The sequence below is a fragment of the Trichosurus vulpecula genome, chromosome 2, assembly GCF_011100635.1.
Source record: "Trichosurus vulpecula isolate mTriVul1 chromosome 2, mTriVul1.pri, whole genome shotgun sequence".
In the NCBI taxonomy this organism is placed as follows: Eukaryota; Metazoa; Chordata; class Mammalia; order Diprotodontia; family Phalangeridae; genus Trichosurus; species Trichosurus vulpecula.
In genome coordinates, this window is record NC_050574.1 from 144,137,354 (window position 1) to 144,151,008 (window position 13,655).

Consider the following 13,655-nt stretch of genomic DNA (forward strand, 5'->3'; position numbering starts at 1 on the left):
TGTTCCCTTCAGCTCTAATTCCTGAAGAGCACAGGAGCTTTTCAGGAGTTTTGGGAAGAGAAAGATTAACATAGTCTGTAGGAGATAAAGGCAGTCTCCACAGAGAAGCAAGGACTTGTCTTGGACATAGAAGGATGGACAGATCTTCAACAGACAAACACAAGTAGGGGGAAGGTCACATTCTCTGCAGAGAGTAAAAAGTATAGAGGAAGAAATCAGCTTGGAGTGTTTGAGGTACAGAGCTCAGTTTCCCTGGACAAGGAGTTTATGTAATGTTTTGGAATAAAATTAGAAAGCTTCCCTTACAGCAGTGTGTGCAAGAGGGATTGGAAAGAGAAAAAAGTGCTAGCAGAGAGACTACTAAAATAGTTGTTATCATAGCCCATGAAGAGGCAATGAGAGCTGTTGTTAGCTAAGATCTTAATGTTTGATGATAATTGGCGCTGTTCAGTTGTTTGTAAGTGGTGTCCAACTCCTTGTGACCCCACTTGGGGTTTTCTTGGCAAAGATACTGGAATGGTTTGCCATTTCCTTCTCCAGTTCATTTTACAGATGAGGAACTGAGGCAAACAGGTTTAAGTGATTTGTCCAGGGTCGCACAGCTAGGTGTCTAAGGCCAGATTTGAAGAATGACTTCAGGCCTGGCACTCTATATGTTGCACCACCTAGCTGCCCTCTGATAATACCATTTTGCATTTGTATAACATTCTTAATTTTTCAAAGTATTTTCACTCAAATTATTTCATTCAGGTCTCACAACATTGTAAGGTGAATAGAGACTAAAGCCCATTAAGTAGACAGAAACTAAAGCATAAGGGAATATGCTGATAAACACATAAGAGCATAGACTGGACAAAGAACTCAGGTCTTCCGATCCTTTAATTAAGCTTTCCATCACATTCCATCATGTTGATGAGCCTCATTCATCTTATTCAACTGATTTATGTTCTAATTTAAGTATTTATTCTAGTTAATATTGGGTATTTGATATGTTTACCTCATTGTAGTAACAACTCTGCTGGTCTTTTCTATAGACACTTGGATTTTCCCTTGGATTTTTTTTTCTCTATTCCTAGGCAGGGTATTCTTCCCTGTCCTCCCATAATTCCAAGTTATGAAAGAGGTTAGGAACACCCTTTTCTAGGCTTTCAGATGACAAGATAGAAAACTCTTAAAGTCATTTTGTGAATTAGCATATCCAAATTAAATTAGTGATGTCATTCGCATCTTAGAGTTTCTGAAAAGGGGTTATGTTTTACACATACAATTCAACAGGGTATCAAAGCTAGAGCGGCCTTTACTGTTGCGTTGACTTGATCTTCCTAGCCTAGGAACTACTAAGCTTCTTCAATTCAGAGGCTATGTAGAGCTCTAATGTTGCCCCAAAATCAGATATCTTAGAACAGGGGTTCTTAAACTTTTCATCTGTCATGGTCCCCTTGGGAAATCTGGTGAAACCTATAGACATCTTCTCAGAATAATGTTTTTAAATTCATAAAATAAAATACTTTGGAGATAAAGTCATCAAAATATGTTTGTTTTTTAAAAAACTTACTGGAGCTAAAATTAAGAAGCTCTGTCCCAGAGTTATTCTCACCAAAGACCATGGCTCTGGGACTTAGCTTTGATGTTCTTATCCGTCTTTTCTATTGTATTGTTGAACAAAATAGTGCTCTTGAGGTTCCCACATTTCAGATTTTAAACACTTTCTAGGGAGATCTCTCCTTTGATTTTGAGAACAAGTCTGTGAAGTAAGTTGGGTGGATATTATTGCCATTATCCAGGCAAGGAAACGGATTCTGAGAATCTTGGATAGAGTCAAGATGCCTTGTCAACTGACAAGTAGCAGAATAAAACCTGGAAACTCTCCTGAGTCTCAGAGCATTACTCTTTCTATAATACCACACTATCTTTTAAATAACATCTTGTTTTGTTTATGGTCTTCTCTTTGTAGCTCCTTAGTACTCAGTGCCTTGCACATAGTGGATTCTTAATGAACATTTGAATAATGAATGAATGAATGAATGAATGAGCATCGTCAACCTGGGGTCATTCCCCTCCTCCCCTACACCTCCAAAGAAAAGAAAAAAGTTATTCAAGTTGGACAATGTTGAGATGATAAACCTAGAGAGGGCTGGGCACTGTGGGCTGGGCAGGAGAGGATACAAGTGGAATGCGAACGGGACAGATGGCTCTAGTCCTGCACCTCCCAGGCTTCTCTCCTTTTCCAGGTGTTGTCTCAAGCTCTGTCCTCCTTTACTTCTCTAACTCTTTCTCCCTTGTACTCAAAGTCACAGTCCGACCCCCAAGAGGGAAAGAGCTTATTTCCAATTCGACACTGGGCATGCTCAGTAGCCAGGGCAGTTTTTCAGTCGCCTGAAGGAAGCTTTTGCACTCCAGCCTCTAGCTTCTCAGAGCGTGTTGTAAGCGCGGCTCCGAGGGCAGAGGCTGACTTCAGCAGCGGCTGCGGGGGTTCCGTTAGGAGCGCACGCTGGGTCTGGACCAGGATCCGCACAGACACATCTGGATCCTCCTTCTGCAGCTGCCCTTGCTGGCCACCGGAGGGGCTTTGGGGAGGAAATCAACCTGCTCTTTGTCCAGTCACACAAGGCTCACGAACTTCAACATGCAGGAAGTTTGGGGAGAACTCGGAGACTAGCACAACCAGCGGCGGCCGCGGATTATCTCCAGTGGAGCGACTGTAAGGCAGGCAGCAGTGAGGTGCAGGACTCCCTTGGTGGGGAAGCCCAGGTTTTTCTCGGAGTAACGTGGACCCGGGAACGCGAATCCCGATGTACCGTCTCATCCTCTCGTACACTGTAGTGTGCGCAAACTTTTGCAGTTATCGGGACGCTCTGGCGATTCCCCAGAGCGGATCTATTAAAGCCCTGCGCTCTTCTAACCTCAGGCGAGATGGTAAGTAAAGCTCAAACTTTATTTCGTATTGCTTTAAGCGCCGAAGGCTTTGCGGGGGTTAGGGGTGGGCTGGGGTGGAGATCCTGCTCCCTCCACCCATTCAGTGCAGTTTCACCCTAGTAGAGCTGGGGCTGGGGTGAGTTGTCCATAAGGGAGATTCAAAAGGTTCACTCCGCTCAGTGGCCAGTTACTCTGCCATACCAGTTACCAGGATGGTTTGCTTCCTTCAATTGCTGAAAGTTATGGACTGCGTCGCTTCTTTGTCTCACTCCCAACTTCTTAGACTAGCAAGTCTAGGAGTGAGTACTGGTGATTATGATGAGTGAAGAAATCGCAGCTATGGAGCTTTGGGTCCTTTCTGTTAAAGTAGTGCTTTGTCATCGTCGACACCCTAATGCAGTTTTAACTAGGATTAAACAACTATAAAAACACCCTATTCTCAAGAATAGCAGGGCAAAGTTTGTGGTGAGAAAGCGATGGCAATAGAAAACTCTGCAGACCCCATTCCCTGCAAATGAATTTCTCATTCAAGTTCAGGATGGTTCTGAAATGGTATCAGTATTTCAGGGAAGGAGATTAGCATGCCAGCAGTTGCTGCTGGTCCTGATAGGCACTGTTAGGCTCAGCCTCAGATTCTTTCCCAGAAGGATCGCAGTCTCTTTGCAAGGAGCAGAGGTTAGTCCTAGAAACAGCTGTCTCAAGTCAGGTTTCAATCAGAGATGGAGTTTCACCTTGAGTGTTCCCTCATCCCAGGGCAAAGACTCCCCAAAGGCAGTAGTTGAGTTTATACACTTTTTAGAACGCCTTTTCAACATTTCTTTCTGTACTTCACATCCAAAGTATGCATTCTAGGCAGGTAACAGGAATACGTGATACCCACCTGTATTGATGTATCTGTATCTCTCCCTGCATTTTTCCCCCTGACTTTATACTCTCCCAGGAAAGTAAACATTGTCTTTCTTTGGACACAGCTTCTTCTTAATATCTCTGCTGTTATGCTTTTTGTGGCTTAGAAACTTCTAAACCTAGATTACTTGGCAGATACTAATCATTTGGTGCCATTAATAGTATGTACTGCTACTTGGAAGAACTTTCTTATGTTTACTTAACTTCAGCTTTACTAAGGGACCTTTGGGCTTTATGGAAAGAAACCTTTATTTAGCTTTTGGATGATGACAAGATTCTGGATTTTAGGGTATGCTATGTTCATTAAAAACAAAGTTTTGTTTTGGTTTTTGTCTGTTGTTGTAAAGGTAGTCAGTCTCCTATCCAAAAGTGTGCTACATGGAATGAGATCATTTCAACGTAGCACTTTCATGTAAGAAGCTCCTATATTACATTTTTAATTACCTCCAATCCTTGCTTAAAGTAATACAACAATTGTGTAGAACTTTGAAAGAAATATTGAGGCAAAGATTATTTTCATGTGCAACCATGCCAGATCCTAGAACTTTAAGATTTCATAGATTTCATTCTTGAATTCTCCCCCCAAGGTGAAATATTGCATTATTCAAACTCTTTAATAAAAGTTTTCTTGTGACTTTTTATTGAATGACAATTATATTTCATCTTCAATTTTTTTAGCTATAACTGGTAATAATCCTATATCTCCAAGTATCAATTACAAGAAGTCATTCAAGGGCAGGGGAGGAGTGGGAAGTATCTAAGAATTGTTCACAAAATCAAGAGTCAACTATAAAAAAAATCTTGACAGATTGATCTGCATGCTTGAGTATGACCTCTTGGAAGGAAAGTTACTCATTCTTTGTTTCAATTGTTAGGATATTTGATGGATGTAGATTTGGGAGTACTTTGTTTTTTCAGAATTTTGAAACTCGCCCTGGATTTCCTGGCATTTAAAACTAACCCTTTTAAACAACAACTGAAATAGTTGATATTAGTTCAAATTTTGATCAGCCCAGAAAACTTGAGGCTTTACAAAAGCCAGAGCCATCCACGATGGGATAAGGGTTGGAGGATGGCAAGGAAAAGAGAACAAAATAAATTTATATAGTGTGCAACTAATGATCATGAGTTGAACATATATTTTGGGTAATTCCAAAAGGAAAGCATCCATTTTGAAAAGGATTGCAAATGGTGGCTTATGTTAAATGACAAGAGTTACAGATTTTAGGAAGCATGCTAGAGCAGAATTCCTTTGTAAATGGTTTCTACTCCTACCTAAACAGAACTAACTTGTGGCCTCTTTATAGAGGCATCAGAATTGGTGAAGCTATCAAGCTATTTCATCTGTACATTGAAGTGGTCACTTAATAAATGACACTTAATAAATGGTATTTTAGTTCCAAGGATGCTTAACTCATTGCCATACACACCACTGTGTAGTTCTTTGGGTTAAAACAAATGAAATGAGTTAACATATGTAAAATGCTCTGCAAACTTTAAAGCAGTGTGAAGATGCTAGTTATTAAATCAGGTCCTTGGTCAGCTAGTTATTAAACCACTACACTTATAATTGTAAATAATAGGCTTGCAAAATTAATGTAATATAATTGGGGAAATATCCAAGCCTGTGAACAATAACAATGATGCTTAACAACTAGAGAGCCACTTATTACTTTAGGATATCTGGTATACTGAATACCAGTGATTTACAATTCCCATACAGATATTAAAATTCATCATGGTTCCTGCTTATAAGTTCAGAAGCCAATGACATATGGAGCTGTCATCACACTGAAAGGCAACACAATGAGGCCTACTTGACTCCATTCTTCCCTCATGCCACGTTTGCTCATGAAGTGTGGGAGTGATGGTGAAAGGAGGTGGAAGAGTGGCAGTTACCAAAGTTATTAAATAAGAGAAGATAAGAAGAAAAACTAAAGGCTACCAAGTATATTAGCTAAAAGATTGGTATAGGACTCAGGAGACCTGGGTTCAAGTTTTACTTCTGACACATGCTTGCTGCCTACTAAGTAAGTCAGTATTCCAACTCTCTACTTTAGCAACTCTCTAAGTGCGATAGAGGAAGAGTCTTCATTGTGAGTTCCCAACAGCTATGAAATCACAGATCTGTATGCACAGCCCCCAAGTAGATATGATAAGGACAGGTCCCCTTAATAAAACCCCAACTTCTCCTAAAACAATTTTTAAAAAGTTCTTTCCTAATAGTAATATTGGGAGATGGGTGATACTGATTTTTAGCTCTATAATTTTAGCTGCAGAAGCTGAGGTTCAAGGAGATTGTGACTTGTACATGGCCACATGATCATAAGGTATCAGCAGAGACCACAGCCTGGCTCTCCAGATTACTACTCCAGTGCTTTTTTGGCTATTCTGTGCTGTATCTGTAGGGTGTATTTGATAATCCTTGCAAAGGGAGGACCAAAGACATTGTGATTGATCTCATAGCATCAGCAACTGAGATCATTCAGAGCTACCATGTTAGCCTAATGAAGGATGTGGCAATTGCACATGCAGGTGTCAGCATGGACTGCTCAGTTGTCCTCTCCTGCCCTGGGTAGTGACTCAGTTCCTGTTATCTGATCCTCTTGGCTTTTCCCCTTTGCCTTCTTTAGATATGTCCTAAACTTAAGTCTGCATTGCCTTTTAATTTTTTTTTTAACAGCTAACCATGGTAGTTTGAATAATGGGGTTAGATTGTGTATCTTCAAGAAGAAAGTTTTAGGAGACTGAAAAGATTATATACTATATTAGTAATTTCTCCTTTTCATTGTCACTTATTATTTGTAGTACTCTTTCTTCATGTTATTCAAATTGCTTTAGTTTTTAACTACATTTCTAGGTTTCTAGGGGGAAAAAGATTCCAGATTTTCTTTTTTTAGTCCCTGAAATGATAGGAGTTTTGTAATAGTAATTAAAGATAGCATTCAGCATCAAGATCAAGAGAGTAACAATGATTTGATTTTTTTTTTGATTACTAAACCTAACGAGGTACAACTTCCAGCTAAGTATGCTAAAATTGCGGACAACCTCTTCAGCTGACATGCTTTTGACTTTTTCTTGCCTTCAGAAAGTACAGGTGTGGATGACTCAAATACTCAATTTAGAACCATTCAGCATTTTATATTTTAATAGGTAAGAATCAACTGTTGTATTTGTGGTATGCCTAATGGTGTCCTTACAGTTACAGTACTTGTTAAGTTCATTTTAATTTTATTTTTGTTGTTTTTATGTAAACTTTATTTCCAGATTTGTTCTCTTTCCATCTATTACCCAGTAACAAAGATTAAAAAACAAAAAGGGGAAAAACAGTTTAACAAATCCAAACAACACATTGACCACTTCCGATTCTATATGCCCTATAGTCCCCTACCTTTGCAATAAAGAGAATGGACTTGAATTTTTCTTACTTCTTGTGGGGGAGGGGGAACAAGCTCCATTACTATAATTGTTGCATTTGTTTGTAAACAATCATTTGTTTCAAAAATAAACCATGTCAACTGATAATAGCTCTATGACTGGGATTCAAAGACAAAACCTTAAAGAGCATGAAAATTTAAAGGAGAACTTGGTAAAACATTATCTTAAAAGGTGTCTGACAGCCTATTGGCAAGATTACCTTTTAGATGCACAAATTTTGACGTGAATGCTTTCTAATAAATAGAGTATTAAAATCACATCTTGCTGGGACATTGTGATGATTACATATTTAATTGGTATTTAACCTTCACTTCATAAGAATTGTTCAATGTAGTGAAAAGAGTTTACAGGTAGACTTTAATAGATGTCTGGGCTCCATGGAGTGGAGCAGTTCATAATAGAGCAATGCCCCTTCCAGATGTGAATCAGAGCTATGCCTACTGTGTCTAGCCTACTCTGAATGTCCCTTCATGCAACTCTACTTTTTCCCTCTTATGTTCATAAAAATGAAGCCTATTGTTCTGAAATACAATTTGGGGTCATTGATCTCTGATAAGTAGTGCTGAGTGGCTCCCCTGTGCCACTCTGAAGATTCTTGGCTTCAGAGTCACATCCTGTGCAATGCTCTAGACTTCTGTATATTGTTTAGGGAACTTAGTCATATTCTATGTCATTTTCTTCTAGGTGGTTCACTTTCTGAACTCCATTCATTAAAACTGTCTCATGAATCTTGGAGCAGTGGCTCTAAGATCCTGTTCTATAATTCTATTTTTTTTTTTACCAAAATAGAAAAAGTCCCAGGAGCTGACTCATGATGTCCTACTATTGACCCCTTTTTCCACTGGTTTTACTAGTATTGGGCATTTCCAGGAGTTGGCTTCACTTTAGAACAGGAGTTCTTAATCTGGGGTCTATAAATTTATTTTAAAAATATTTTGATAACTATTTAAATATAATTTGTTTTTATGTACTATTATGTATTTTGTGCACTTAAAAACATTCTGAGAAGAGGTCAGTAGACTTAACCAGAGTGCCAATGGGGTCTATGACACAAAACAAGTTGAGAACTTCTGTTTATAGTAAATATGAACCATTGAGTTTCCATCGTTTAGTTACCAAATTGTAAGGGGATCTTTGAGCTGAGCTGGGGCATTTTCTGCTGGTGATTGGGTAAGGAGTTACATTTGATGAGAATTTGAAACTATTTTGGCCTATCTTCCATGGCTGGAAGGCCTAGGCACTCATTGGCAATTGAGATGCACCCAAAGCAGTCAATTAGAGTTGTACAGTAGAAAGACAAATCAGAGGCCCTAGGTTAAATCTGACCTTTTATTTCTACTGCTTGTGTGACCTTGGGAAAATCACTTAACACAAATCAACCTCAGCTTTTTCATCTGTAAAATGATGGAATTGGACCAGATTGTATCTTGGGTCTCATCCATCTTTAGGGATATGATCCTATTAATTACCCTCTGCTACTTTTCCTGGAAGCTTCTTTCAGCAAAAGTTCAGATTTAGATATTTTGACAATGTAGGGTGATGGTAAGAGAATTCTTCTAGCCTCCTCAAAGGAAGACTGAGGTCCATGGTAATTTTCTTCATTCTTGTGCATGGTAGGGGACATCAGAATTAATCACACGGTCACATTTATGAAGGAATTCAGGGGCCTTAATATACAACCTATGAAAAAAATGCCCAGTATTGCAGATCTGACTAGTGGTCATCTAGAGACTTTTCTTGAAGACCACTAATGATGGGTAATCAACTGCCTCCCTAGGTGGCCCATTCCACTTTGAGATATCCTCAATTGTTGAGGAAGGTAAGACATAATCGCTTCCAATTGCTTCCAGTATTCTGGCTTCTTGGAGCTTTTGGAACTTGGCTACTTTAAGTCTACAACCTTCAAACTATTGGTGTCCAAAGGTGACCACAATTAAAACTCAGCATCTTTTGGATAGAGGGGAGCCACCAAGTCAGGGGGAATAATTTTGATGATCTTGTGAGGCCCCTCTTGTTGACAATAAACAGTTGATGTTGTAACTGAATTCACTTGATTGACAAAAAATAACCCATTATATATGTCATAACTTTTCTAGATGATAGTAAACTCCAAAAGGGATCCTGTATCTTTTTAAAGCAATATTTTTATTAACTCTAATGAAGGAAAGATTCTGAAGAAAAGCTGCAGGGGAATAATATTTGATGGCAGAAGGGAAGGAATCCAAAAGAAGTACTGCAGAGAAAACATACTCCCCATGCAGTATTTCTGTTCCATTCTCCATGGACCAAATGTGAGTCATAAGTAAAGAAGTGACACAAGGGGACTCTAAAGTACACATATGCAGTAGGGGATGTCTTTGGAGGATTGATCTTTTGCCATGCATGAGTAGTTCCTTCTTTCTAGCAGCATGGATGTTGCATATTTAGTAATTCTTCCTCATTCCCCTCCTCCAGCTATGCTGAGATATACAATTATATTTAAAGATGATAGATTAGACCTGCATCTTGATAGTTTATGCAGAATGAAAGGGAAAGGTTGCGTACTTAGGGGCCAGAGAGTTTTGCTGAACTGGCTTTCATTTTTGAAAGATGGCTTTCATTCAAAACAATTAAAAATTAAATCAACAAATATTTATTAATTGCCTGCTATGTACAAGAGACTGGGCTAGGCATATAGTCCTAGTTATACAGTGACCGTTTGGTTACTCCCTAGAATATAAAGAAGAGAAATATGATGTGTATACAGATGTGATAATGCAAAGAAGAGCTAATAGCTAACATTTAAAACACTTTCCATTCTGCAGATTGCTTTATGTTATCTCACTTGAACTTCACAGCAATCAATGAGATGAATGCTATTATTAATCCTGTTTTAAAGATGAGGAACCTGAGACTGAGAGGGTTTCAGTGACTTGCCTATGGCACAAAGCTAGTAAGAACCTCAGTCAGAATTGAAATTCAGGTCTTCTTGATTCTAAGTCTGGCAGTACTTACAGCTCTACCTAGCTGCCAAAGACATCCAGACAAAGCACTCTAAAACACGGAAGAAGGTAAAGACTCAATTCAAGAAAATATCTTCTTTAAAGCATCTATTTTTAAAGCACCTATTTTTTAAAGTATCTATTATATGTTAGTCAGTATGTTTGGTACTAGGAATACAAAATCTCAAGTGACACCACCCTGGCTTTGAGGAGCTTACATTATGCTGGGAAATAAGAACGTGCCCAGGTATAATTTTAATCAAAGTGGTGTCAGGAAGATTTCCTGAAGGAACTGGCACCTGCACTGGGCCTGAAGGAAAGCCCAAAATTTCAGCAATTGCAAATGTGGGATGATGATGATGGTGATGATGATGAAGAAAAATCTGTACATAGTGTGACATGTGTCCTCAATTTTGGAAAACCAAATTTCAGCACTCAAACGTTATCTTGATTTTCATGAACAGAAATTGAAGAAATCTGCAGATTATAGACCAATGATGTTGTCTTTGACTACCATAAAAATTCCTAGCATGAATCATTAAAGAGATGTTTAGTTTATATTTTAAAAGTAAAGCAGCGATTACAAAGAATCTTCAAGGTTTATAAAGAAAAAGTCATGTCAGATTAACTTCATTTCTTTCTTTAACGTGATTATTAAAGTAGTAAAAATGACAGGAATATCGTGTATATAGTTTATATTTTGGCAAAATAGCTTTTTTACACTCATTATTTTTCAGTTTTAAAAAATCTGTTTTCTCTTCCTTCTATACTCCTTGCCCCCATTCTAAAGGAGAGAAAAACAAAACTCTCGTAACAAATGTGCATAGTAAAGCCAAACATATTTCTGTATTGGCCATGTACAATATGTCTGTGTATGTATGTGAATACACATACATACATACACATGTGTATAATATATATAAATACATATACACACATGTGCATACACACACACATATGCCTCAATCTAAATCCTGAATCCATCCACTCTTTGTAAGGATACAAAGATAAAATTCAATAAGAAGTTCTCTGGGATTTTTGTTGTTGGTCATTGTATTGATCAGAGTTCTCAATATTTTCAAAGTTATTTGGCTTTACAATTCTGTTGTTATTGTATAAGTTGTTCTCCTGTTTTGCTCACTTCAGTCTGCATTAGTTCATACAAGCCTTCCCAAGTTTCTCTGAATACGTCCCTTCACCATTTCATCTAGGTCAATAGTATTTCATTTTATTCATATACCATAATTTTTCCAGATGTTTCTTGATTGATGGTCATTACCATAGTTTCAATATCTTTGCTACCACAAAAAGAGCTTCTAAAATATTTTTGTACATATAAGTCCTTTTCCTTTTATCTCTTTGGTGTCTAGACCTAGTAATGTTTTCTTTAGCAGATTTTTGATTAAGTATCTCACACTGTTTTTATAGAGATGATGGAAAGATATGGATTAGATAATTATACAACCAAACAGGTTGAGAAGAGGTTCCAATTCAAACAGTAGCTGTTAATTGCTCAACGTAAACATAGCAGGAGACCTTCCATGGAGTATGGCCATGATCTGTACTTGGACCCATGCTATTCAATGTTTTCATCTGTAACTTTGTTGAAGACATAGATGTTATGCTCATCAAATATTTAGGTGATACAATGTTGGCTGGCACAGTGGTAAAGTTCTGTCAGAGGATCTTGACAAACTAGACCATTAGATGAAACTGATAAAATGATAAGCAAGGGATAAACGTAAAATACTGTAGTTGAGAGCAAAAATCAACTAGACAAGTATGAGATAGGAGAGTCATGGATAGACAGTGGTTATTCTGATAAAGATCTTGATGGTTTAATGGACAATAATTGCAATGTGAGTCACCAGTATGATGTGGCAGAAAAACAAAAGCAAATGTGACTTTGGGGTGCATCGAGGCACATAGTTTTCCAGGAATAGAAACTTGACCATCTCATTGTACTTTTCCCTTATCAAACCTTACCTGGAATATTGTGTTAAGTTCTGGGCAGCATGGATTAAAAAGGGCATTGATAGTCAGGAAAGTAACCAAGAGACAACAATCACAGTGGTTATGGGTCTGAGGCCGTCTCATGTGAGGATTTACTGAAATAACTGGGAATTTTTATCCTGGAGAAGAGTCATAAGAGAGGGAAAGCAATTCCTGAGAGCTGCCTTCAAGTATTTAGCATTAAACTTGTTTTATTTGGCCCAATGGAAAAGACTCAGGAGAAATTGGTAGGTGTGGTCAAGAGGCAAATTTCGGCTTGAAAACTTAGGAAAACTTCTTCATAATCAGAGCAGGCCAAAAGTGAAACAGATTATCTTGGGAGAGGGAGGGTTCTCTCTCATTGGAAGTCTTTAGGCAGAGGCTGAACACGCACTTGTAGTGCATATGATAATGGAGATTCCTTTTATGTATGGATTAGACTAGATGGATGCTGAGGTCCCTGCTAACTCTCAAATTCTGTGAAGAATTCATTAAGCATCTACCATGGGTTGGGCATCGTGCTCAGTTATGGGGAATACAAAAAACAAAGTCAGATTTCTATCATTAAGGAGCTTATATTCTACTGAGAGTATGTAACATATTTACAGATGAGTAAATAAACACAGAATGTGTATATATATACATATATGTATATATAACACATATGTTATGTGTAGTTGTCATACAGAATCTATACCTATATATGTACATAGTTATACAGAATATATAGATATATCTATATCTATACATAGGAATTTGAAGTGAGTGGGCACTGACAACTGTGAGAATCAGAAAAGGACTTTTGAAAGAACCTGACCCTTAACTGAAGGTAGGGATCGTAAGAGGTAGAGTTGGGGGTGGGGAAAGTGTGGTGATAGCTTCTGTCAAGGTATAGGAGAAGGAGATGGAACATTGTATGTGTAAGACATTAAATAGGATTGTTAAGTTAAATTTGTATGAATGAAGGAAAGTAATGTGTAAGTTATCAATCTAGAAATATGGTTTGGATGCAGATTGTGAAATAAACAATGGAATTTGTATTTTAACCTAGAAGAATTAGAGAGTCACTGAAGCTTCTTGATCAGGCAAGTGAGGTGGTCAGAACTGTGCTTTCAGAATATCAGTTAGGCAGCTGTGTGTGGAGGATGGATTAGGGATGGAAGAGGTTAGATTCAGGGAGACTAATTAGAAAACTAGTGTAATAGTCCAGGCAAGAAGCAATGACACTGTGGACCAGCATGGTTGCACTCTCAATGGAGAGGAGGCAGATATGTGAGATGTCAATGAGATAGAATCGATAATATTTGACAGCTAATTAGATACAAAAGGAAGAAAAGAATGAGTTATTAAGGATAGCTCCTACATCATGAATCTGGATAACTAGAAGGATGGTAGTGCTATAAAAATAACTAAGGATATTTG

At 38.0% G+C, this 13,655-nt stretch overlaps 1 protein-coding gene across 1 annotated transcript in view; it reads left to right on the forward strand.

Moving 5' to 3' along the window:
* Window positions 1–2,370: 2,370 nt before the first annotated feature.
* PDGFD (platelet derived growth factor D) overlaps window positions 2,371–13,655 on the forward strand; it is a 324,582-nt gene continuing 313,297 nt past the window's right edge. Inside the window, exon 1 of the mRNA XM_036742726.1 lies at window positions 2,371–2,916. Coding sequence (XP_036598621.1) covers window positions 2,793–2,916 — 124 coding nt within the window. The 5' untranslated portion in view covers window positions 2,371–2,792. The remainder of the gene's footprint in view (window positions 2,917–13,655) is intronic.